At 46.6% G+C, this 24,672-nt stretch overlaps 1 protein-coding gene across 3 annotated transcripts in view; it reads left to right on the top strand.

The window, feature by feature from the left end:
- The window catches only part of atp11a (ATPase phospholipid transporting 11A), a 302,794-nt gene that overhangs the window by 85,752 nt on the left and 192,370 nt on the right, over positions 1–24,672 (top strand). For all 3 annotated transcript variants that reach the window (XM_070891812.1, XM_070891813.1, XM_070891815.1), the window contains exons 5-9: positions 3,668–3,775; positions 3,960–4,088; positions 12,341–12,444; positions 20,673–20,723; positions 21,207–21,271. In XM_070891812.1, the coding sequence (XP_070747913.1) occupies positions 3,668–3,775; positions 3,960–4,088; positions 12,341–12,444; positions 20,673–20,723; positions 21,207–21,271 (457 nt within the window). The remainder of the gene's footprint in view (positions 1–3,667; positions 3,776–3,959; positions 4,089–12,340; positions 12,445–20,672; positions 20,724–21,206; positions 21,272–24,672) is intronic.

Consider the following 24,672-nt stretch of genomic DNA (forward strand, 5'->3'; position numbering starts at 1 on the left):
GAAAACTGAATTCTAGACCGGTTAGCCTGACATCGGTAGTGGGGAAAATATTGGAATCAATTATTAAAGATGTAATAGCAGCGCATTTGGAAAACAGTGACAGGATCGGTCTAAGTCAGCATGGATTTATGAAAGGGAAATCATGCTTAACAAATCTTCTAGAATTTTTTGAGGGTGTAACTAGTAGAGTGGACAAGGGAGAACCAGCGGATGTGATGTATTTGGACTTTCAAAAGGCTTTTTACAAGGTCCCACACAAGAGATTAGTGTGCAAAATTAAAGCACATGGTATTGGGGTAATGTGGATAGAGAACTGGTTGGCAGACAGGAAGGAAAGAGTATGAATAAATGGGTCCTTTTCAGAATGGCAGGCAGTGAATAGAGGTGTACCGCAAGGTTCAGTGCTGGGCCACCAGCTATTTACAATATACATCAATGATTTGGATGAAGGAATTGAACGTAATATCTCCAAGTTTGGAGATTACACTAAGCTGGGTTGCAGTGTGAGCTGTGAAGAGGATGCTAAGAGGCTGCAGGATGACTTGGACATGTTAGGTGAGTGGGCAAATGCATGGCAGATGCAGTATAATGTGGAGAAACGTGAGGTTATCCACTTTGGTGGCAAAAACAGGGAGGCAGAATATTATCTGAATGGTGACAGATTAGACAAAGGGGAGGTACAACGAGACCTGGGTGTCATGGTACATCAGCCATTGAAAGTTGGCATGCAGGTACAGCAGGCGGTTAAGAAGGCAAATAGCATGTTGGCCTTCATAGCTAGGGGATTTGAGTCTCGGAGCAGGGGAGGTCTTGCTGCAGTTGTACAGGGCCTTGGTGAGGCCACACCTTGAATATTGTATACAGTTTTGGTCTCCTAATCTGAGGAAGGACATTCTTGCTATTGAGGGAGTGCAGCGAAGGTTTACCAGACTGATTCCTGGGATGGCAGGACTGAAGAAAGACTGGATCGACTAGGTTTATATTCACTGGAATTTAGAAGAATGATGCAGGAACAATGTTCCCGATGTTGGGGAAGTCAAGAACCAAGGGTCACAGTCTAAGGATAAGGGGTAAGCCATTTAGGACCGAGATGAGGAGAAACGTCTTCACTCAGAGAATTGTGAACCTGTGAAATTCTCTACCACAGAAAGTTGTTGAGGCCAGTTCGTTGGATATATTCAAAAGTGAGTTCGATGTGGCCCTTATGGCTAAAGGGATCAAGGGGTATGGAGAGAAAGCAGGAAAAGAGGTACTGAAGTTGCCAGATTAGCCATGATCATATTGAATGGTGGTGCCGGCTCGATGGGCCGAATGGCCTACTCCTGCACCTATTTTCTATGTTTCTGGTAGAGGTAGAGTGAGGGATATGCTGGGCCATGAAGTATAGATTGTGGTGGAATACCATTCTGCTGCTGTTGATGGCCCACAGTGCCTCATGGATTCCTAATTTTGAGCTGCTAGAACTGTTCTGAACCTATCCCATTTAGCACAGTGGTAGTGCCACACAACACGATGGAGGGTGTCTTCGGTGTGATGAGGGGACTTCATCTCTACAATGATTGTGTGCGGTGGTCACTGCTACCAATGCTGTCATGGACAGATGCATCTGTGACTGGTAGATTGGTGAGGACGGGGTCAAGTAGGTTTTTCCCTCGTGTTGGTCTTCTCACCACCTGCTGCAGGCCTAGTCTGGCAGCTATGTCCTTCAGGGCTCGGTCAGTAGTGATGATATACTCTCCGTACTTCTTCCATGTGTTCATCAGCTGAGGGAGGGCAGTAGGTGGTAATCAGTAGGAGGTTTCCTTGCCCATGCTTGACCTGAAGGCATCATGGGGTCCGGAATCTATGTTGAGGTCTCCCAGGGCCACTACCTCCTGACTGTATACCACTGTGCTGCCATCCCTGGTGGATCCGTCCTGCTGATGGGACAGGACATACCCAGAAATGGTGGTGGAGGAGTCTGGAACATTGGCTGAAATGTATGATTCTGTGAGTGTGACTATATCACGTTGTTGCTTGACTAGTCTGCTTTCCCACTTTTGGCACAAGTCTCCAGATGTTGGTGAGGAGGACTTTGCAGGGTCGACTGGGCTGGGTGTGCTGTTGTTATGTCTGAAGCTAGTGCCGAGGTCGATGCCGAGTGCTCCGTCCGGTTTTATTATTATTATTGTTTCTCATAGCGGTTTGTTGCAATACGAGTGGCTTGCTAGGCTAGTTCAGAGGTCAATTATGAGTCAACCACATTGCTGTAGGTCTGGGGTCCCATATAGGCCTGACTAGGTAAGGACAGGGTTCCCTCAATGACATTAGTGATCCAGATGGATTTTTAACAACAATCCAATAGTTTCATGGTCACCATGCTCGCTTTTTATTCCAGATTTATTTAATTAACTGAATTTAAATTTCCCAGCTGCCGTGGTGGGATTTGTACTCGCGTCTCCGGATTATTAGTCCAAGCCTCAGTAACATAGGGCCCAAGTTTGCTCCCCCCGGAGGTGCGCCGACTTTCTACACTAAAAACAGTGCCAAAAACTTACCTAGGAATTCTCCCTGCTCCTTGGAATGTCGCAGGCCTTGGCGTGGCGCACCTCAAGCAGTGGGGGGCAGAGCCAGGTCCCAGTGCTGAAAACAGTGCCGGGACCTCTGCATGTGCGCGCTAGAGTGTGCGCGCATGTGCAGTAGCTCCTCGCCCCCCACAATCTCTGCAGGCTGTGTGGGAGGGGCCCGAAGCACGCCGCCCCTAGCCCTGGCCGAATGGGTTCCCTCATCGGCTTTCCCTGCCGCGTTCAGCCTTTACCCCCCCCCCCCACCCGCCCCGCTTTACCGATGCTGCGTTGAGCCTAGCCTCCCGGTGTGCGTCTTACCGCCCCTAGCCCCCTCATCGGCGACCAGCTGCTAGTGTTTTTCTGCAGTAAAGCTTTGCTGAAGGTCGGACTTCTATTTTGTGTTTGTTTGTTGATTATGTGGTCCTAAATTGTTGGTTGATTTACATTCAAGTTTACTCTTCTTCTGCTTTCAAAAGGAATTCTGTAAAGTAGTTTGGCTGAAACTCATTTACAAGACTTGCTATAATGTATTTGCTAGTTTACCAATCCATTTTTAATCTAGTTGTTTACTGCTTTGTCAGTCTTGGTGCTAGGTGCAGGACTTCTCAGCTTCCTTGTATTTTTTATTATTGAATGCTTATTTTTATGCTTTGTTTCGTGCTTGGTGCTTTAAATGTACTTACCTGCGCTGATTTCTTAGCTCACCGCAAGTTTTTCGGCCACACTGGCCTAAGTTAGTTTGGAGTAACTTTTAGCTGTCTAAACGTGCTTAAATGGCCAAAGCAGGCATAAGTGGCTGTTAACGCCCCCTTTTGGAAAAAAAACAAAACTAAAAAAAATCTAACTAACTCACACTGGAGCAAATTAAATGGACAGAATTGCAATTTTTAAGATACTCCAAAAAAAAATCAAGTTGCTTCAAAAAAACCGTAGCAACTTCCGGGCAAATTTGGACCCATAACCACTATGCTACCGTTGCCTGACTATATTCTGATTTGATCAGTTAATAATCCAAGTTCAAATTCTGGGCTTTACACAGGGTACTGAGAGATTGTGTTGTTGCAGTGATTCAGTCAGTGATGTTTGCTCTATAACAAATGCTGCTCACTGTCCATCTGCAGGGTTATGAGGATTGGCTTCGGCATAAAGCAGATAACGCAGTGAATAAATGTCCTGTTCACGTCATCCAGGACAGCAAAGTGGTTCAAAAACAGAGCAGAAAACTGCAGGTAAGTAAATGTGAGAAATCTGCAGTGGTTGGGCGGGTGGTTAGAGGGGGCAGGTTAGAGTGAGGGGGGGGGTTAGAGGGGACGAGGGGGTTAAAACAAGGGGGGTTGGGGTGGGGCGAGCGGGTTAAAGGGAGCGGAGGTTGAGGGGCTGTTGCTTTTTATAATGTTTGTGATATTCCTGCAGGTTGGAGACATTGTGATGACCAGGGAGAATGAAACGTTTCCCTGTGACATGGTCTTCTTGTCTTCGAGCAGTGAGGATGGAACATGTTTTGTTACCACAGCTAGCCTGGACGGCGAGTCAAGTACCAAGGTAACAGACCGAGCAGCCACATTCCTGCTGTGCCTGAAATGTGTCTCCCATTTCAATATTTAAAATCCACTCTTTTAATATTAGTCACTTGGCTGTTGTCCACCTCCCTGCTGTCTGATCTGTGCAGAGTAATGCTTAAAAAATATGAAGACAGAGCAGGATTAGGCTCAACTGTGGGAGCGTCACAGTTGAGCCTAATCCTGTCCACACTTGCCACTTGCACACGCGAGTAAGCAAGAGCAAAAGGCTCATGCTACGAGAGAGAGGAGACTCGACTCAGCCTCTCTGCTCTCAATCCTTGCTTATTGGCATCTGTGCTCCTCAAAAACAGCTGAGATTGTTCAGCAGCAATTTTTCATTATTTCGTTCATTGTACAGGCAGGGAGGAACTGCACATAAAACATACACAAGCATATGTGTATCAGCCCATTCTCAGTTAGTAAATATTACCTCCTGGAGCCTGGCGGTAGTGTTACCTTCTGTCATATTTTGAATGAGTGCCATAATACTAAAACTTAACACTATATCTACTTGTCTCAAACCTCTGATTAAAACCTGTACTTTCAAATAACCTTTTTTTTGGTAATGAAAATTTCAAGTTGTTTTCTGCAGAAGTATTTGCCTCAGCTTTGTTAATGTTCAGTGAAGCGAATAAGGAACTTGCTGAATTTGGACTGCTGGATTTCAAACTACGGCATTTTATTGCTTCTTATGATCACTGATGTATGACTTTGGCTCATTCTCCGTCCCATTTCAGTGCTCAGACTATCTGACATTCTGCTGGTTTAAGAGCAGAAAATGTGGTTTTGGGCTAAGTTTTTCTGATGTTGACCATTAAAGTTTCACATTAGTAATGTTGAGAGATGTGAAATAAGGGATGTGTGCAATAAAGATTCAGCAGTTATCATGGGCGACTTTAATCTACATATTGATTGGGCTAACCAAACTGGTATCAGTACGGTGGAGGAGGATTTCCTGGAGTGTATTCGGGATGGTTTTCGAGACCAATATGTTGAGGAACCAACGAGAGAGCTGGCCATCCTAGATTGGGTGATGTGTAAGGAGAAGGGACTAATTAGCAATCTTGTTGTGCGAGGCCCCTTGGGGAAGAGTGACCATAATATGGTAGAATTCTTTATTAAGATGGAGAGTGACACAGTTAATTCGGAAACTAGGGTCCTGAACTTAAGGAAAAGTAACATCGACGGTATGAGGTGTGAATTGGCTAGAATCGACTGGCAAAAGATAGTTAAAGGGTTGACGGTGGATAAGCAATGGCAAACATTTAAAGATCACATGGATGAACTTCAGCAACTGTATATCCCTGTCTGGAGTAAAAATAAAACGGAGAAGGTGACTCAACCGTGGTTAACAAGGGAAATTAAGGATAGTGTTAAATCCAAGGAAAAGGCATATAAATTGGCTAGAAAAAGCAACAAACCTGAGGACTGGGAGAAATTTAGAATTCAACACAGGGGGACTAAGGGTTAAATTAAGAGGGGGAAAATAGAGTATGAGAGGAAGCTTGCAGGGAACATAAAAACTGTCAGCAAAAGCTTCTATAGATATGTGAAGAGAAAAAGATTAGTGAAGATAAACGTAGGTCCCTTGCAGTCGAATTCAGGCGAATTTATAATGAGGAACAAAGAAATGGCAGACCCATTGAACAAATACTTTGGTTCTGTCTTCACGAAGGAAGACACAAATAACCTTCCGAATGTACTAGGGGACAGTGGGTCTAGTGAGAAGGAGGAACTGAAGGATATCCTTATTAGGTGGGAAATTGTGTTAGGGAAATTGATGGGATTGAAGGCCGATAACTCCCCGGGGCCTGAAGGTCTGCATCCCAGAGTACTTAGGGAAGTGGCCCTAGAAATAGTGGATGCATTGGTGGTCATTTTCCAATAGTCTTTCTATTGTGTTCCTAACACAAATGAGGCTGCACACAGGGAGATTAAAGTAACAGTGACCTCAGTCTTTAATAAGACACTCCAGAGTGAGGGACAGGCCTTAGGGACCGGCTTATATACAGTGCTCCCAAGGGATGCTGGGATCCCTTGGGATTCAGGGGATGAGTTCCCTGGTGATGGAACATGGGAGTACATGCTTTACAGATCCACAACATCACTCCCCCCGCCCCCCCAAAGTCAAAGTGAAAACTATTTACAAGGTGAGGCGGTCGGGAGCCTTTCTTTCCCTGGTCGACCGCCTCGGTACAAATGTCTGTTCTGGTGTGTTGGCTGTGCCCTCGCTGGGCTGGTGTGTTGTTGCCCCTGCAGGGCTGCTAGGTGAGCCTGGCCTTGCTGGGCTGTTGGGCGTGATGGGTTCGATTTCCTGGTCCGGCGTGGTGTCGTTGATCCTTTGGGTGTGTGTTGTGGGCTCGAAAAAGGTGGTGTCTGCTGTGGGTTGTTCAGGGCAGTCTGTGAACCGCAGCCTCATTTCGTCCAGGTGCTTTTTGCAAATTTGTCCATTGTCTAGTTTGACTACAAACAATCTACTCCCTTCTTTAGCTATCACCATGCCCGCGATCCACTTGGGACCATGTCCATAGTTTAGCACATACACAGGGTCATTCAGATCAATTTCCCATGACACAGTGGCGCGACCATCATTTACATTTTGTTGCTGCCTGCTCTCTACCTGATCATGCAAGTTCGGGTGAACCAGCGAGAGTCTGGTTTTAAGTGTCCTTTTCATGAGTAGTTCAGCCGGGGGCACCCCTGTGAGCGAGTGGGGTCTCGCGCGGTAGCTGAGCAGTACTCGGGACAGGCGGGTTTTGAGTGAGCCTTCTGAGACTCTTTTAAGGCTCTGTTTGATGGTTTGTACTGTCCGCTCTGCCTGCCCATTGGAGGCTGGTTTAAATGTGGCCGAGGTGACATGTTTGATCCCATTGCGGATCATGAATTCTTTAAATTCGGCACTGATGAAACATGGCCCATTGTCACTGACCAGTATGTCAGGCAGGCCGTGGGTGGCAAACATGGCCCTCAGGCTTTCAATGGTGGCGGTGCCGGTGCTTCCCGACATTATTTCACATTCAATCCATTTTGAAAAAGCATCCACCACCACCAGGAGCATTTTACCGAGAAACGGGCCCGCATAGTCGACATGGATCCTCGACCATGGTCTGGAGGGCCAGGACCACAGACTTAGTGGTGCCTCTCTGGGCGCGTTGCTCAACTGAGCACATTCGCTGCATTGCCATACACAGGGCTCTAAGTCAGAGTCGATACTGGGCCACCACACATGGGATCTGGCTATTGCTTTCATCATTATTATACTCGGGTGTGTGCTGTGGAGATCTGAGATGAACGTCTCCCTGCCCTTTTTTGATAGCACTACGCGGTTACCCCACAACATGCTCGTCCTTTCGCCACTGGAAATGGCTTGATTGGCTCTTGCATTTCAACGGGGATGCTGGCCCAGCTCCCATGCAGTACACAGTTTTTTACTCGGGACAGCAGAGGATCTTGGCTGGTCCAAGTCCTGATCTGGCGGGCCGTGACAGGTGATTTATCATTTTCAAACGCTTCCATGACCATCAACAAGTCTGCGGGCTGCGCCACCATCAACAAGTTTGCAGGCTGCGCCATTTCCACCCCCGTGGTGGGCAATGGTAGCCAACTGAGAGCATCTGCACAGTTCTCGGTGCCTGGCCTGTGACGGATGTAGAGTTATATGCTGATAGTGCGAGTGCCCACCTTTGTATGCGGGCTGAGGCATTAGTATTTATCCCCTTGTTTTCAGTGAACAGGGATGTGAGGGGCTTGTGATCGGTGTCCAGCTCAAATTTGAGGCCAAACAGGTACTGATGCATTTTCTTTACCCCGAACACACATGCTAATGCCTCTTTCTCAATCATGCTGTAGGCCCTCTCGGCCTTAGACAAGCTCCTGGAAGCATAGGCGACAGGTTGCAACTTCCCCGCAATGTTAGCTTGTTGTAATACACTCCCGACTCCGTATGACGACACGTCACATGCTAGCACAAGTCTTTTACACTGGTTATACAATACAAGCAGCTTGTTGGAGCATAAAATGTTTCTGGCTTTCTCAAAGGCAATTACTTGTTTTTTTCCCCATACCCAATTCTCACCTTTGACACATGTAGGGGCTCTAAAAGGGTGCTTAACCCCGGTAGGAAGTTACCAAAATAGTTGAGGAGTCCCAGGAATGACCGAAGCTCCATGACGTTCTGTGGCCTGGGCGTATTCCTGATAGCCTCTGTGTCTTGGCATCTGTGGGCTGAATGCCATCCGCCGCGATCTTTCTCCCCAAAAACTCCACTTCTGTTGCCATGAAGACGCATTTCGACCTCTTCAGCTGCAGCCCTACGCGATCCAGTCGCTGGAGGACCTCCTCCAGGTTTTGGAGGTGCTCGGCAGTTTCCAACCCCGTGACCAATATGTCGTCCTGAAAGACCACCGTGTGTGGTACCGACTTGAGTAGGCTCTCCATGTTTCTCGGGAAGATTGCTGCAGCTGACCGAATTCCAATCGGGCATCTGTTGTAGATGAACAGTCCCTTGTGCGTGTTGATGCAGGTGAGGCCCTTCGAAGACTCCTCCAGCTCCTGCGTCATGTAGGCCGAAGTTAGGTCGAGCTTGGTGAATGTCTTGCCTCCTGCTAGCATCGCAAATAGGTCGTCTGCCTTAGGTAGCGGGTATTGGCCCTGTAGCGAGAAAAACGATTAATTGTTACTTTATAATCGCCGCAACTCCTGACCGTGCCATCACTTTTGAGTACTGGAACAATCGGGCTGGCCCACTCACTGAATTCCACTGGGGAGATGATGCCCTCGTGTTGCAGCCTGTCCAGCTCAATTTCCACTCTCTCTCTCATCATGTGAGGTACCGCTCGCGCCTTGCAGTGAATGGGTCGTGCCTCTGGGACCAAGTGGATCCGCACCTTCGCCCCGGAAAAGTTTCCAATGCCTGGCTCAAAAAGGGAAGGAAATTTGTTAACAACCTGGGTACATAAGGCCTCATCAACACGTGATAGCGCTCGGATGTCATCCCAGTTCCAGCGGATTTTGCCCAGCCAGCTCCTTCCAAGCAGTGTGGGGTCATCGCCCGGAACAATCCAGAGTGGCAGTTCTTGCACTATGCCTCGTAAGTGACCTCGACCATGGCGCTGCCCAGGACAGTGATGGGGCTCAGGGCTGGTCTGAATGCCTTGTTGCACCACAGTCTCTCAAACATCTTTTTACTCATGATGGATTGGCTAGCGCCAGTGTCCAGTTCCATGGCGACAGTTAAGCCATTCAATTTTACCTTTAGCATTATCGGTGCACATTTCGTCGAAAATGTGTGCACCCCATGTACTTCAGCATCTGCCTCCTCTCTCTGAGGATCGAAATTGCTTTGATCCACCATGGACCAATCTTCCTCTGCCAATTGGTGGTTAGCAGGTTTTACAGAGCTTGCAGCTCGTTTGCAAGCTCGTTGGAGGTGCCCCATTGTTCCACGGCTCTTGCAAACATACCCTTTGAAGCGGCATGAATAGGCTGATTGGAAGCCTCCACAACGCCAATGTGGTGTGAATTGGCTTGCATTCATCCTTTGTTGGGGACTCTGAGTTATCTGGGTCATCTGAGGCCTGCTGACAGTTGCAGACTCGTGGGTTCTGCCCTGTACATTTCTGCTCGCATACACAGTTCCAGTTAATTTATGAACATTGCTTGCACTTGTGTGCTGAGAGATTTGTTTGGTGTTATCACTGGTGAACATAAACGCCTGTGCTATCGCAATGGCCTTACTGAGGGTCGGTGTCTCTACAGTCAAAAGTTTTCGTAGGATGGTCTCGTGGCCAATGCCCAGTACAAAAAAGTCTCTGAGCATTTGCTCCAGGTTGCCATCAAACTCACATTGTCCTGCAAGTCGCCTGAGCTCGACGACGTAGCTCGCCACTTCCCGACCTTCAGATCGCTGGCACGTGTAGAACTGATACCTCGCCATCAGCACACTCTCCCTCAGGTTAAGTTTCCCCCGAACCAGTGTACACAGCTCCTCATACGACTTATCTGTGGGTTTCACCGGAGCCAGAAGATTCTTCCTGAGGCTGTAGGTCGGTGCCCCGCAGACTGTGAGGAGGACCACTCTCCTTTTTGCAGCGCTTCCTTCTCCGTCCAGCTCGTTGGCTACAAAGTACTGGTCTAGCCGTTCAACATAGGCTTCCCAGTCCTCACCCTCCGAGAACTTCTCCAGGATGCCCACAGTTTGCTGCATCTTTGCGTTGGATTCGTATTCTCATTGCCAGTTGTTGTGTTCCGAACACAGATGAGACTGCACACAGGGAGGTTAAAGTAACAGTGAGCTCAGTCTTTAATAAGACACTCCAAAGTGAGGAACAGGCCTTGGGGGCCGGCTTATGTACAGTGCTCCCAAGGGATGCTGGGATCCCTTGGGACTTCAGGGGATGAGCTCCCTGGTGGCGGAACATGGGAGTACATGCTTTACAGATACACAACACTATCGACTCTGGATCAGTTCCTATGGACTGGAGGTTAGCTCATGTAACGCCACTTTTTAAAAAAGAAGGGAGAGAGAAAACAGGTAATTATAGACCGGTTAGCCTGACATCAGTAGTGGGGAAAATGTTGGAATCAATCATTAAGGATGAAATAGCGACGCATTTGGAAAGCAGTGACAGGATCGGTCCAAGTCAGCATGGATTTATGAAATGGAAATCATGCTTGATAAATCTTCTGGAATTTTTTGAGGATGTAACTAGCAGACTGGACAAGGAAGAACCAGTGGATGTAGTGTATTTGGACTTTCAATAGGCTTTTGACAAGGTCCCACACAAGAGATTGGTGTGCAAAATCAAAGCGCATGTTATTGGGGGTAATGTACTGACGTGGATAGAGAACTGGTTGGCAGACAGGAAGCAGAGAGTCGGGATAAACGGGTCCTTTTCAGAATGGCAGGCAGTGACTAGTGAAGTGCCGAAGGGTTCAGTGCTGTGACCCTAGCTCTTTACAGTATACATTAACAATTTAGATGAAAGAATTGAGTGTAATGTCTCCAAGTTTGCAGATGACACTAAACTGGGTGGCGGTGTGAGATGTGAGGAGGACGCTAAGAGGCTGCAGGGTGACTTGGACAGGTTAGGTGAGGTGAGTGGGCAAATGCATGGCAGATGCAGTATAATGTGGATAAATGTGTGGTTATCTATTTTGGGGGCAAAAACACGAAGGCAGAATATTATCTGAATGGCGGCAGTTTAAGAAAAAGGGAGGTGCAACGAGACGTGGGTGTCATGGTTCATCAGTCATTGAAAGTTGGCATGCATGTACAGCAGGTGGTGAAGAAGGGAAATGGTATGTTGGCCTTCATGGCTAGGGGATTTGAGTACAGGAGCAGGGAGGTCTTACTACAGTTGTACAGGGCCTTAGTGAGGCCTCACCTGGAATATTGTGTTCAGTTTTGGTCTCCTAATCTGAGGAAGGACGTTCTTGCTATTGAGGGAGTGCAGCGAAGGTTCACCAAACTGATTCCAGGGATGGCTGGACTGTCATATGAGGAGAGACTGGATCAACTAGGCCTTTATTCACTGGAGTTTCGAAGGATGAGAGGGGATCTCATAGAAACGTATAAGATTCTGACGGGACTGGACAGGTTAGATGCGGGAAGAATGTTCCTAATGTTGGAAAAGTCCAGAACCAGGGGACACAGTCTTAGGATAAGGAGTAGTCCATTTGGGACTGAGATGAGGAGAAACTTCTTCACTCAGAAAGTTGTTAACCTGCCGCAGAGAGTTGTTGATGCCAGTTCATTGGATATATTCAAAAGGGAGTTAGATATGGCCCTTACGGCTGAGGGGATCAAGGGGTATGGAGAGAAAGCAGGAAAGGGGTACTGAGGGAATGATCAGCCATGATCTTATTGAATGGCGGTGCAGGCTCGAAGGGCCGAATGGCCTACTCCTGCACCTATTTTCTGTGTTTCTATGTTTCTATGTTAACTAGTGTGCAATTAGTAATATTTTATACAAAGGACCCTGGATTTGCATTCTGATCATGTATCATTTAAACCATTTGACATCAAGGTAACTTTTTAAAGACACCTTTCACTGTTTCCATATGAAGATATCACGCAGTTTGTGTTGTGTTCAGCTGATTACCCAAGTGTTGAGCAAGTGACTGAATGTTACACTGTGCAGCAACATAGTTAAGGACAGTGCTGGACGAGACTCGTGCCTCAGAGTTTGAATGTGAGAGCAGATGTTTACAGATGCACTTGCCTTCCTTCAGACATACCAAGCCGTTCAAGATACGAAAACTTTGCGAACTGAGGCGGAAATGAACACCTTGAATGCTACAATTGAATGTGAACAGCCGCAGCCTGATCTTTACAAGTGAGTCTCAGTGCAGATCTGCAGGCAAGATTGGGAGGTGTCAATTCCTGCTGGGGTCTAACATTCGGGGAGGGCCCAAATTTGGCCCACCCGTTTTTTCGGCGCACTCACATGAGATGTGCTGACTTCCTACGATCCAAATGGCGGCAAAAATATGTCCCCGGATTCTGGCCCCTCTGCCGACTCTCCTGGGGCTTGGCGTGGGGTAGCGAGTCCATTGGGGTGCGGAGCTAGGGCTCTGCGCTTAAGAGTGCTGGCAGCTGTCCGCATGCGCAGTAGCTCCTCCCATGATTATGATGATGCGTACCTACAGCGTCGGATCCAACGTGTCCTGCCCCTATCCCGGGCCGAGTGGCCTGCCGCACAGGCCGGCCGGCTGCCTTCCCGCGCTGAGGGCTACAAGAAACAGGTTGGTGCGGGGAGGGAGTGAAGGAGGAGAGTTTTGATGGGTGGGGCGGTGGGAGGGTGTGATAACTGTGTAGCCAGTAATTTTAATGAGCTTACTCAATACTTTCCTTAACCCTGTTGATGAAAATATTTTCCTACGAGCAGGAGGTACTTCTATTTTTTTATTTGGATATTTTGAAAAAATTATGTAAATATGTTTTGTCTCTACTTCTTTTATTTTTGTAGTTTAAGCTTCCATGAATGCTTCTGTGTATAGTAAATTAACTTTGCTAAGTTTATCAGTCCTGTATAACTTTTGATCCTATTCACATTCTTTAGTCAAATCATTAAGTACCTACCTGCGCTGATTCTTAACTCTCCGCAAGGGTTTTTTGTGCGGTCACAAGTGGCCACATACGCTGGCCTAAGTTAGTTTGGAGCAACTATTAGCTGTCCAAACTGGCTTAAATGGCCAAAATGGGTGTAGGTGGCTGATAACGCCCCTTTTTGAACAAAACTAAACTAAACCAAAAATATCCTAACTAACTCACTTACACTGGCGCAAACTGTGCAAAATGGGGATATTTAAGATACTCCAGAAAAATCAATTTGCTCCAAAAATAAAACAGAGCAACGCCTGGCCAAATTTGGGCCCTAATATCCCACTGCTGGATCACTGATGGTGCTTAATCTGACAACCTGGAGTTTATGTTCTCTAATTCTGCCCTCCTGAACATCCCTGATTATAATCGCTCCACTAGTGAATAGCCGTGACTTTAGATGCTGAGGCCCTAAGCTCTGGAACTCCCACGCTTAAACCTCTTCGCCTCTGTGATATATTCACAGAGCACAGCACACATAGCTCCTAACATGGCAGGCAGCTCTATCGGAAGCCTCCGGAACAGCCTGGTTCTGTTTATTATTAACTCTGCAGTTGCAGTACACAATACGTCCACATCCACAGTGTGGAGCTACAAACATTACAAGCTTCCAGACACGACACTTCTCCCTCCTTAATGAAGAAGTTATTTTAACAAACATCAGACATAACTTTTATTTTTATACATAACACAGGATATAGACTTTTTTTTCCATGTTTACAAATTTAACTTTATTATTTCTTTTCTGTTTCGAAAAGGATACCTTCGCTCTCGAACAGAATCTTCCAAACATGATGTCGATTTCGCACTCATTCGAGGCTCATCCTGAGGAATGTTTTCCTCCATGGAATTTCCTTGATTTTTCATTTGAATTCAGGCTCTTTGTTTTCCTGACTCGGACTCAACCTTTCATTCTGATTCTTTCCTGGATTTGTTTCCAGTACATTGGATTTAGGATTTGCTACTGGTGTATCAAAACTATCTGATGAGTCAGAAATAATTGAATCATTCCCACCTTCAACTCCTTCCATGTCTGAAGGTAAAATATGATCAATATGAACAAACCTAACCTGTCCATTATCAAACATCTTTACCAAATATGTGTGAGGACCACATATCTTCACCACTCTTCCTAGTAACCACTTTAACCATTTATAGTGTTGGTTCTTCACTCTCACGTTCTGGTTTAATTTCACACTTCTCTCTTTTTACTCTACCTCTATCATGATTCTCTTTCTGTCGTAATTGTGTCTCTTCTACGGACTGTGCCAAATTTGGTTTTAACAACAAGAATCTGGTTCGTGGCTGTCGTTTGAGAAACAACTCTGCTGGTGTTCTCCCAGTATTGTATGAGGAGTATTTTGATATGCAATCAAAAAATTAGCCAATTTGTGATCCAGTGACAACTGTCGTTTCCTTGGATTTGGATATAACATTTGTTTTTTGGGGGCACGTTTTACAATTTGTACAGTGCGCTCTGCTGCACCATTCGAAGTAGGATGGTATGGTGGAACCTTGGTATGTTTCGCACCATTTTTGCTCGTGAATTGTGCAAATTCTTCTGAATGAAATTGTGGTGCATTATCCGAAACAGTTTCTTCAGTGAGGCCAAATGAAGAAAATAATCTTCGGAAAATGTCCAATGTTTTACTTGTTATTTTCCACATTGGGAACACCTCAACCCACTTCGAATGGCTATCAGTCACAATGAACAATTGTTGTCCTTCTAACTCAGCAAAATCAATATATAGCCTTTGCCACAACCTGGGAGGCCATTTCCATGGCTGTAATGGTACTGATGGTGGTTGCTTGCTTACAGTGTCATATACTGACTCACGATGTACTCGATATCTTTATCAAGACCTGGCCACATAAATAACTGCGTGCAAAACTTTTGGTCAAGCACATTTCCAGGTGCTGGTCATGGAGGTCTCCTAATAATTTGGACCAGAATTTATTTGGTATAACCACTCTTGCACCCCACATGATACAATCTTTATCGACTGATAATTCATTCCTACGAATGAAGAATGGATGTGTATCTTTGTCTGTTACCTGGTTTGGTCATCCATTTGCAATATAATCATACACCTTTGACATCACTGGGTCACGTTTGGTTGCTTTACCAATCTCTTCAGCTGTGACTGGCAGTTCATCAATGTATGAAAAATAAAACACTTCTTCCCTGTCGGGTGTACCTTTTGATGGGGAAGGCAATCTAGACATTGCATCAGCATTACTGTGATCAGCTGATTGTCTATATTCAATATATGTATATGCTGACAAAATCAAAGCCCATCTCTGCATTCGGACTGCAGCTAATGTTGGAACTGGGGACTTTGGATGGAGGATTGCTGTTAGGGGCTTATGGTCCGTAACGATGGTAAACTTCCGACCATACAGTATTTGTGAAACTTCTTGACCCCAAAAATTAATGCCAAAGCTTCTCTTTTAATTTGCGCATAATTACTCTCACTGGCACTGAGAGTGCATGAAGCAAAAGCAAGTGGTCTCTCCTCCCCGCTACATGATACATGAGAGATCACTGCCCCATCTCCATACGGAGAGGCATCACATGCTAGCTTAATCTTCTTAGATATGTCATAGTGAACTAACATGGTACTCTCTACCAATTTGCTTTTACACTCCTTGAATGCTGTATCGCATTCTTTTGACCACTTCCAATGAACCTGTTTTTTCAAAATTTCATTCAGTGGATGTAATACTGTAGCCAACTTTGGTAGGAACTTCCCATAATAGTTCAAAAGACCCAAGAGTGAACGAAGTTCAATGACACTCCTGGGAGTGGATGCATTTCTGATTGCATCCAGTTTTTCCTTGGTCGCATGTAAACCATCTTTGTCTACTCTGTACCCTAAGTACTCCACTGAGTTTTGAAATAACTCACACTTACGAGCAGACACTCGTACTCTGCTTCTCTAGCCGTTTGAGTACTTCATTCAATATGTTATTATGAATTTGCCTATTTGGTGCTGAAATTAGTATGTCATCCAAATAACATACTACCCCTTCAATACCTTGCAAAATCTGGTCATCACCCCTTGGAATATGGCAGGGGCGGAAGACACTCCAAATGGTAGCCTATTAAATTGATAGAGGCCTAGATGAGTATTTATAGTCAAACATGACTTGGACTCCTCATCTAGTTCAAGCTGTAAGTAGGCATTCGTAAGATCCAGTTTTGAGAAGATCTGACCACCTGTCAGTGTTGTGAACAAATCTTCTATATTCGGCAATGTATTGGGGACATTACCCTCTAGAACCTGGTTTATGTTTACTTTATAATCACCACACAATCTTATCTTACCATCGGACTTAGGAACAACAACAATGGGTGCAGCCCAATTACATCGATCTATCTTACAAATAATGTTCCCAGTCTCTTGTCTTTTGAGTTCTTGCTCAACTTTCTCCTTGAGTGCATATGGTACGGAACGTGGCTTGTAGTAAACCGATCTAGCTTCCTTCTGTACCCTGACACTCACCTTGAAGCCTTGGATCGGACTGCCCGTTTCACAGAACACCTTCGGATACTTCTTGATAACCTCATCTGTTGATGAAAATCTCGCTTCCACACAGAAAATCTCACTCCAATCCAGGCGGTGAAGAAGGCAAATGGTATGTTGGCCTTCATAGCTAAGGGATTTGAGTATAGGGGCAGGGAGGTCTTACTGCAGTTGTACAGGGCCTTGGTGAGGCCGCACCTGGAATATTGTGTTCAGTTTTGGTCTCCTAATCTGAGGAAGGATGTTCTTGCGACTGAGGGAGTGCAGTGAAGGTTCACCAGACTGATTCCAGGGATGGCTGGGCTGTCATATGAGGAGAGACTGGATCAACTGGGCCTTTATTCACTGGAGTTTAGAAGGATGAGAGGGGATCTCATAGAAACGTATAAGATTCTGACGGGACTGGACAGGATCGATGCGGGAAGAATGTTGCCGATGTTGGGGAAGTCCAGAACCAGGGCACATAGTCTTAGGATAAGGGGTAGTCCATTTAGGACTGAGATGAGGAGAAACTTCTTCACTCAGAGAATTGTTAACCTGTGGAATTCCCTGCCGCAGAGAGTTGTTGATGCCAGTTCATTGGATATATTCAAGCGGGAGTTAGATATTGCCCTTATGGTGAAAGTGATCAAGGGGTATGAAGAGAAACAGGAAAGGGGTACTGAGGGAATGATCAGCCATGATCTTATTGAATGGCGGTGGAGGCTCGAAGGGCTGAATGGCCTACTTCTGCATCTATTTTCTATGTTTCTATGTTTCAGTGATCTCAACCAATTTCTTCCTAGTAAGGCAGACTTTTCTCCTTTCACTACTATTAGAGGCAAGTTCTGAAATTGATCTTTATATTTCACCGGTACAGTGATATGACCTACCACAGGAATTTTCTCTTCCTAGTAGCCTCGCAGCTCTATCTTGGATATCTCCAGTTGGAAATCACGCAATTTGTCACGATACAGCGACTCCGGTACTACAGTCACGGATGCACCCGTGTCGAATTCCATTGGTATCTTGAATCCCGCAACAGCTATTTGGATTTTGATACTTTCCGAATCGCTGTCCGTTAACCTCGTGCCCCTGATGATATGAAATTGTAACATCTCCTCGTCCTGTTGTTGTTCTTCCATGCTATGTAGTCTCTTGGGATTTCGACTCATAGCTTTGAACGCTGGACTCATAGCTTTAAATGCTGATTTACCCTTCAATAGGCATGCCTTCACAAGATGCCCAGTCTTTCTGCAGAAGAAACACTCTGCCTTCACGTATGGACAACTTTGAGCATTGTGTTGTCCCAGGCATCGATAGCACGACTTCGATGTTCTGTTATAATTTTCAGTTTCTGAGACTTTGGGCCTCTGCCGTCTTTTAATTTGAACCTGCAGGTGATTTACCTCGGTTGATTGACGACCGTAATTATTATTTAATTCTCGGGAATATTGTTCGGCCATGCCCATCGACCTCTCTATCTGATAAGCAATCTCAAAAGTCAAGTCATCCGTCGTCAATAACTTCCTTCTGATTGCATCATTTTTCACCCCACAAATAAAACGATCCCGTAATGCTCGGTTTTGAAAGTTTCCAAAATTACAGTGCATCAATAGCTTTTTTAATGCACGATGTAATCACTGATACTTTGATCAGCCTTTTGATTCCGAATCCCGAAACAATAGCTTTCAGCAATTTCTCAGTGTTTGGGGTTATAGTGCTGCTCCAGCTTCATTAAAATCTCCAAGCGTTGTGTCCTTTGGCTCGTCAGGCACAAGCAGATTTACCAGCGTTTCATACAACCTGCCTCCAATAAGAAGATCGCTCTCTTACATTCCAACACAGCCCGATTCTGGACTGCATTGTCTGGAACTTCGATTATGTTATTTGCAGTGAAATACATTTCTAGCCAATCCATATACGCTTTAAAAAGATCCCGGTCGTGTCTATATTCACCCAAATGTCTCATTACACCTGCCATTTTAATCTCTAGCTGGTCACGCCGTGTGCTGTATTTTACTTCGGATTTTTGTAGCTTTTTCCAAAGACAGAAACAAAGTTTCTCTGTCGGCTGGCTGAATCCTTCACCAACAAAATTTAAGCTTTAAATCATCCGAAAAATCCCATCTCATCGCCAAATGTGATATATTCACAGAGCACAGCACACACAGCTCCTAACATGGCAAGCAGCTCTGTCAGAAGCCTCCGGAACAGCCTGGTTCTGTTTATTATTAACTCTGCAGTTGCAGTACACAATACGTCTACATCCACAGTGTGGAGCTACAAACATTACAAGCTTACAGACATTACAGCTTCTCTCCCTTTCCTTCCTCCTTCAAGACGCTGCTTATAACCTACTCCTTTGACCAAGCTTTTGGTCACCTGCCCTAATTTCTCCTTATGTTGCTCAGTGTCAATTTTTTAATCTCAAAATACTCCTGTGGAGCGCTTTGGGGCATTTCATTACGTTCAAGAAGCTATATAAATACCAGTTGTCTAGTTAGTCAATAAACTGCGACCCTGCTTATTGATCAACTATAGTGGATTTACTCATTATAGTGGACAGCGTTCTAGTCTCTGAAACTCTGTTTTATCAGCATTGTTATACACCTTTTACTCTATTCAGACAAATCTAATCTCACACTTCTCCCTCACGCCCCATACACTTCAATATCCCACCCAGTCGAATGCCACTCTCCTGCTCACTCTCCATACACTTTAATATCCCACCCAATCTAATCTCACACTTCTCCCTCACTCTCCAAACACTTTAATATCCCACCCAGTTTAATCCCACTCCCCTTTCCCCGTACCCTTTTGATGAAGCTTTTTTTCAAGAAACTATCTAATCTTTTTAGAAGAATTCATGGGCTCAGTGTGTGACTGAGAATGTCACAGTCTAACCAGCTTGTGGGAAGAAATATTTTTCTATGTCTATTTTAAGTTCTATTTCTGATCATTTTGAATTTCTATCCACTTAATACCATCTGCCGACAAGCCATATTGCCCAATTATTATTCACCTTGTTCTGAAATCTAAGTCTCGGCCAGGTCAGCCCGAATCCCCTCAGTCTTTGTGGAAAAAGCCCAAACAAAATTATCTAATCTTCCAGCACAAACGGAGGCCATTCAGCCCATCATGCCTGTGTCTGTCCTTGACAGAGCTGTATAATTAGTCCTACTCCCTGACTTTTCTCCACAATCTTTCGCATTTTTATTTTTTCAAATATTTATCCATTATTTTAAAAGCTGTTGTGCATTCTGCTTTAAATATGGAGTGAGGTTAAACGTGAATCCCCCCTCCCCCCGCCCCAGCAGTCTCCCCGACCCAGCAGTCCTCCCTCGCCCCCAGCCCCAGCAATCCCCCCCCTCTTCCCAGCAATTCTCCCCCCTCGACCCCATTCCCCTCACGCCCACGTCCCATTCCTCTCCACCCAACCCCCCCAGCCACATTCCTCCCTCCCCCCCACCCCAGCTACATTCCTTCCCCTTCACCCCCCTAGCTACATCCCTCCCCTTCCCCCCGCCCCATTGTTCCTCTCCCCGCTTGCCCTATTCCCGCCCCAGCACTCCCCAGCATCCTCATCCCAGTCTTTCCGAACCCCTTGAATAGCGAGCCTTTCCCAGCCCTCCTACCTCCTGTGAATCTCGGGGATCTCGGGTGCCATTTCTTCTGTTTGAAGCGTGTTGGTGCCTGGAAATGTTTTGCACCTTCACCACAGATTGGGCAATCTGCCGCTGCCAATTAGTCTGGCAGAAAGAGGCAGCAACACTTGCAGCCCCATTAAATGTAATGGGAGAAAGGTGAGGCATGGGAATTATTCTGATTCCTACATTCACCTTCCAACCTACACCCCTGACAGTGCCAGGAAATCTCTCCGCAATTGGGACTCATTCTCTATTTCCCACAAATCACGCTGCTAAGGGCCATGTTTTACTTGTTTTACTTGCAGTTTTGTTGGCCGGATCAATATTTACCATGAGACAGAGGGGCCTATTGCAAGGTAAGTGGCATCCAGTTTATCCTCCATAAATATTTAATGTCTGTTTTCAGATCAGCATTTAATATTAAATATTGCTGCAGAACAAATATTTAAATAATTAACCTGTTAAATGGGCACAAGAAAATTGGGAATTCCTTCAAATTGAGAAGAACAGCATCTTGGGGTGGCCGGTCTCCCCACGGCTGTTGGCCCTTCTCTCCATGTCCCCTCTTCCTATCTGTACTATCGGCCCTCCCAATATGCCTTCTGTAGAATTGCTCTTGCTGCTGCATTTGCTGTCGAACTGGTGCTCCCCTGTCTAACTAGTTTTGCTCGTCCCCTATTGCTGTACAGACCCTGCCTGTGACAAAGTGATCTGCCTTTGTTTCGGTGAAGCTCAAGCTGGCTGAAGTGCTCCTCTGACCTGAGAATCTGTTTATAGTCATCTAAAAATTGCAATTTTTTATGGATTTTTTTTCTCAATAACTTTTAACTTTATTACAGGCCTTTGGGATCAGAGAATGTGCTGCTGAGAGGGGCAACTTTAAAAACTACACAGAACATTTATGGTAAAACCCGGCTTGCTTTATTCAAGGGAAAAAAGGAGGGAGGAAATTAAAACAATCACAATCACTAGAGAAAAACAGGCAAAACTAATGGGTCTAAGGGCTGACAAGGACCTTGGACCTAATGGCCTGCATCCTAGGGTCTCAAAAGAAGTGATAGTGGATGCATTGGATGTAATCTTCCAAAATTCCCTAGATTCTGGAAATGTCCTAGCGGACTGGAAAATTGCAAATATAACGCCCCTAGTCAAGAAAGGAGGGAGACAGAAAGCAGGAAACTCATCATCATAGGCTGTCCCTCGAAACAAGGATGACTTGCTTCCACGGCAAAAAAGAATGAGCTCACAGGTGTTTCAATGAAGGACCCAATATATATAGGAGCAGGGAGGTCTTACTGCTGTTGTACAGGGCCTTGGTGAGGCCACACCTGGAATATTGTGTACAGTTTTGGTCTCCTAATCTGAGGAAGGACATTCTTGCTATTGAGGGAGTGTGGCGAAGGTTCACCAGACTGATTCCCGGGATGGCAGGACTGACATATGAAGAAAGACTGGATCGACTAGGCTTATATTCACTTTAATTTAGAAGAATGAGAGGGGATCTCGTAGAACATATAAAATTCTGACGGGATTGGACAGGTTAGATGCAGGAAGAATGTTGGGGAAGTCCAGAACTAAGGGTCACAGTCTAAGGATAAAGGGTAAGCCATTTAGGACCGAGATGAGGAGAAACTTTTTCACTCAGAGAATTGTGAACCTGTGGAATTCTCTACCACAGAAAGTTGTTGAGGCCAGTTCATTAGATATATTCAAAAGGGAGTTAGATGTGGTCCTTGCGGCTAAAGGGATCCAGGAGTGTGGAGAGAAAACAGGAATGGGGTACTGAAGTTGAATGTTCAGCCATGATCATATTGAATGGTGGTGCAGGCTCGAAGGGCCGAATGGCCTACTCTTGCACCTACTTTCTATGGCCCCAAGTTTCCACATGATTTGCTCCTGATTTTTAGGAGCAACTGGTGTAGAACGGAATATCTTAGAAATCGGAATTCTCCACATTTAGTTTTCTGCAGTTCTAGTCAGGTAGAACAGTTTCACGTTGGAACAGAATTTCTTTTTCAAAAGGGGGCGTGTCCGGCCACTGACGCCTGATTTCAAAGTTTCCACAGTGAAAACGTACTCCAAACTAACTTAGAATGGAGTAAGTGAAGATTTTTATACGCTCGAAAAAACCTTGTCTACACTTTAGAAAATCAGGCGTAGGTTACAAATCAGGCGTAGGGAATGGTGGGGGGGGGAGTTTAAAGGGAAGTTTACAAACATTCAACACTTCAGTTTTCCAAATAAAGAGCCATCATCAATAATAAATGATAAATAAATCAATCAATAAATCAATCAAAAAAAATTAATAAGAATTTTTTTTTTAAATCAATAAATAAAACATTTTCTACTTACCGACTGCAGCACTGGGAGCCCTCCAACAGCGTGCTGGGATGCCCCTCCTCCCCCCCACCCCCCCAGTGTGTCTCTGTCAGTGTCTCTATCTCTCTGTCTGTCTATGTGTGTCTCTCATTCTCTGTCTGTCAGTGTCTGTGTTTCTGACAGCAAAGGGAGGGGGAGGAGTGGGGTAGAGGGAGAGAGGGGGGGAGCAGAGGGAGCGAAGCGGGAGGGATGGGGGAGAAGGGGAGGGATGGGGGAGAAGGGGAGGGATGAGGGAGAAAGGGGGAGGGGGAGAAAGAAGATGGGGGGGGAAAGGAGATGGGGGGGGAAAGGAGATGGGGGGGAGAAGGAGATGGGGGGGGAAAGGAGATGGGGGGGGAGAAGGAGATGGGGGGGGAGGAAGGAGAAGGGGGAGGGAAGCTGAACGGGCCGGGCCCGAGACTTCGGGCAGGGCCCGTCCCCGGCACCAGATTTACAGGTAGGTGGCGTTGGGTCGGGTAGGGAGGTCGGTTCGGTTCGGGTCAGCGGGAGGGAGAGGGAGGTCAGGTCGGATCCAGTCCGGGAGCGGGAGTTGGGTCGGGTCCAGTCGCGGGGGGTGGAGTGGGAGTCAGGTCCGGTCCGGCGGCGGGGGTGGGGGGGGGAGCGGGAGCGGGAGTCGGGTTGGGTCCAGTCGGGAGGGGGGGGGGGAACGGGAGCGGGAGTCGGGTCGGGTCCAGTCGGGTGGGGGGGAGCGGGAGTCGGGTCGGGTCCAGTCGGGGTGGGGGGAGCGGGAGTCGGGTCGGGTCCAGTCGGGGGGGGTGGAGCGGGACCGGGAGTTGGGTTGGGTCCAGTCGAGTGGGGGGGGGGGAGCAGGAGTCGGGTCGGGTCCGGTCCGGGGGGGGGAGGGAGCGGGAGTCGGGTCGGGTCCGGTCCGGGGAGGTGGGGGAGTGGGTGTCAGGTCCGGTCTGGAGGCGGGGGGGTGGGGGGAGCGGGTGTCGGGTCTGGTCCGGGGGCGGGAAGCGGGAGTCGGGTCGGGAGGAAGCAGGAGCTGGCCGTGGGAGGAGCCTTATTCACACAGCCCCAGTGAGGCCATTCAGCCAGGGCTAGGGGCTGCGTGCTTCGGGCCCCTCCAACACAGTTTCGGACGCCTGGAGCTACTGCACTTGCGTGCCCACTGTAGCGCATGTGCAGAGGTCCCGGCACTGTTTTCAGCGCAGGGACCTTGCTCTGCCCCCTACAGCTTGTGCTGCGCTGCGCCGAGGGCCAGAGGACCTGCAGGGAGGTGGAGAATACGGAGGTTTTTTTTAGGCGCACTTTGTGGCGTGAAAAACGGGCATCCAGGTCGGGACTGCGCCGTTCTAGGCGCGGCTCGAAACTTGGGCCCTATGTTTCTATCTATCAGAAACTATCGGCCAGTTAGCCTAACATCTGTCATCTGAGTTGTGTACAGACCTCCAAACAGTAGTAGTGACGTTGGGAGGGCATCAAACAGGAAATTAGGGGTGCATGCAATAAGGGTGCAGCAGTTATAATGGGACTATAATATGCACATAGATTGGGCTAACCAAACTGGAAGCAATATGGTGGAGGAGGATTTCCTGGAGTGCATAAGGGATGGTTTTCGAGACCAATATGTCGAGGAACCAACTAGACTGGGTGTTGTGTAATGAGAGAGGATTAATTAGCAATCTCGTTGTGCGAGGCCCCTTGGGGAAGAGTGACCATAATATGGTGGAATTCTGCATTAGGATGAAGAATGAAACAGTTAATTCAGAGACCATGGTCCAGAACTTAAAGAAGGGTAACTTTGAAGGTATGAGGTGTGAATTGGCTAAGATAGATACTTCAGGGGTTGACTGTGGATGGGCAATGGCAGACATTTAGAGACCGCATGGATGAACTACAACAATTGTACATTCCTGTCTGGCGTAAAAATAAAAAAGGGAAGGTGGCTCAACCGTGGCTATCAAGGGAAATCAGGGATAGTAT

Source organism: Pristiophorus japonicus, chromosome 10 (assembly GCF_044704955.1).
Source record: "Pristiophorus japonicus isolate sPriJap1 chromosome 10, sPriJap1.hap1, whole genome shotgun sequence".
Classification (NCBI taxonomy): domain Eukaryota; kingdom Metazoa; phylum Chordata; class Chondrichthyes; family Pristiophoridae; genus Pristiophorus; species Pristiophorus japonicus.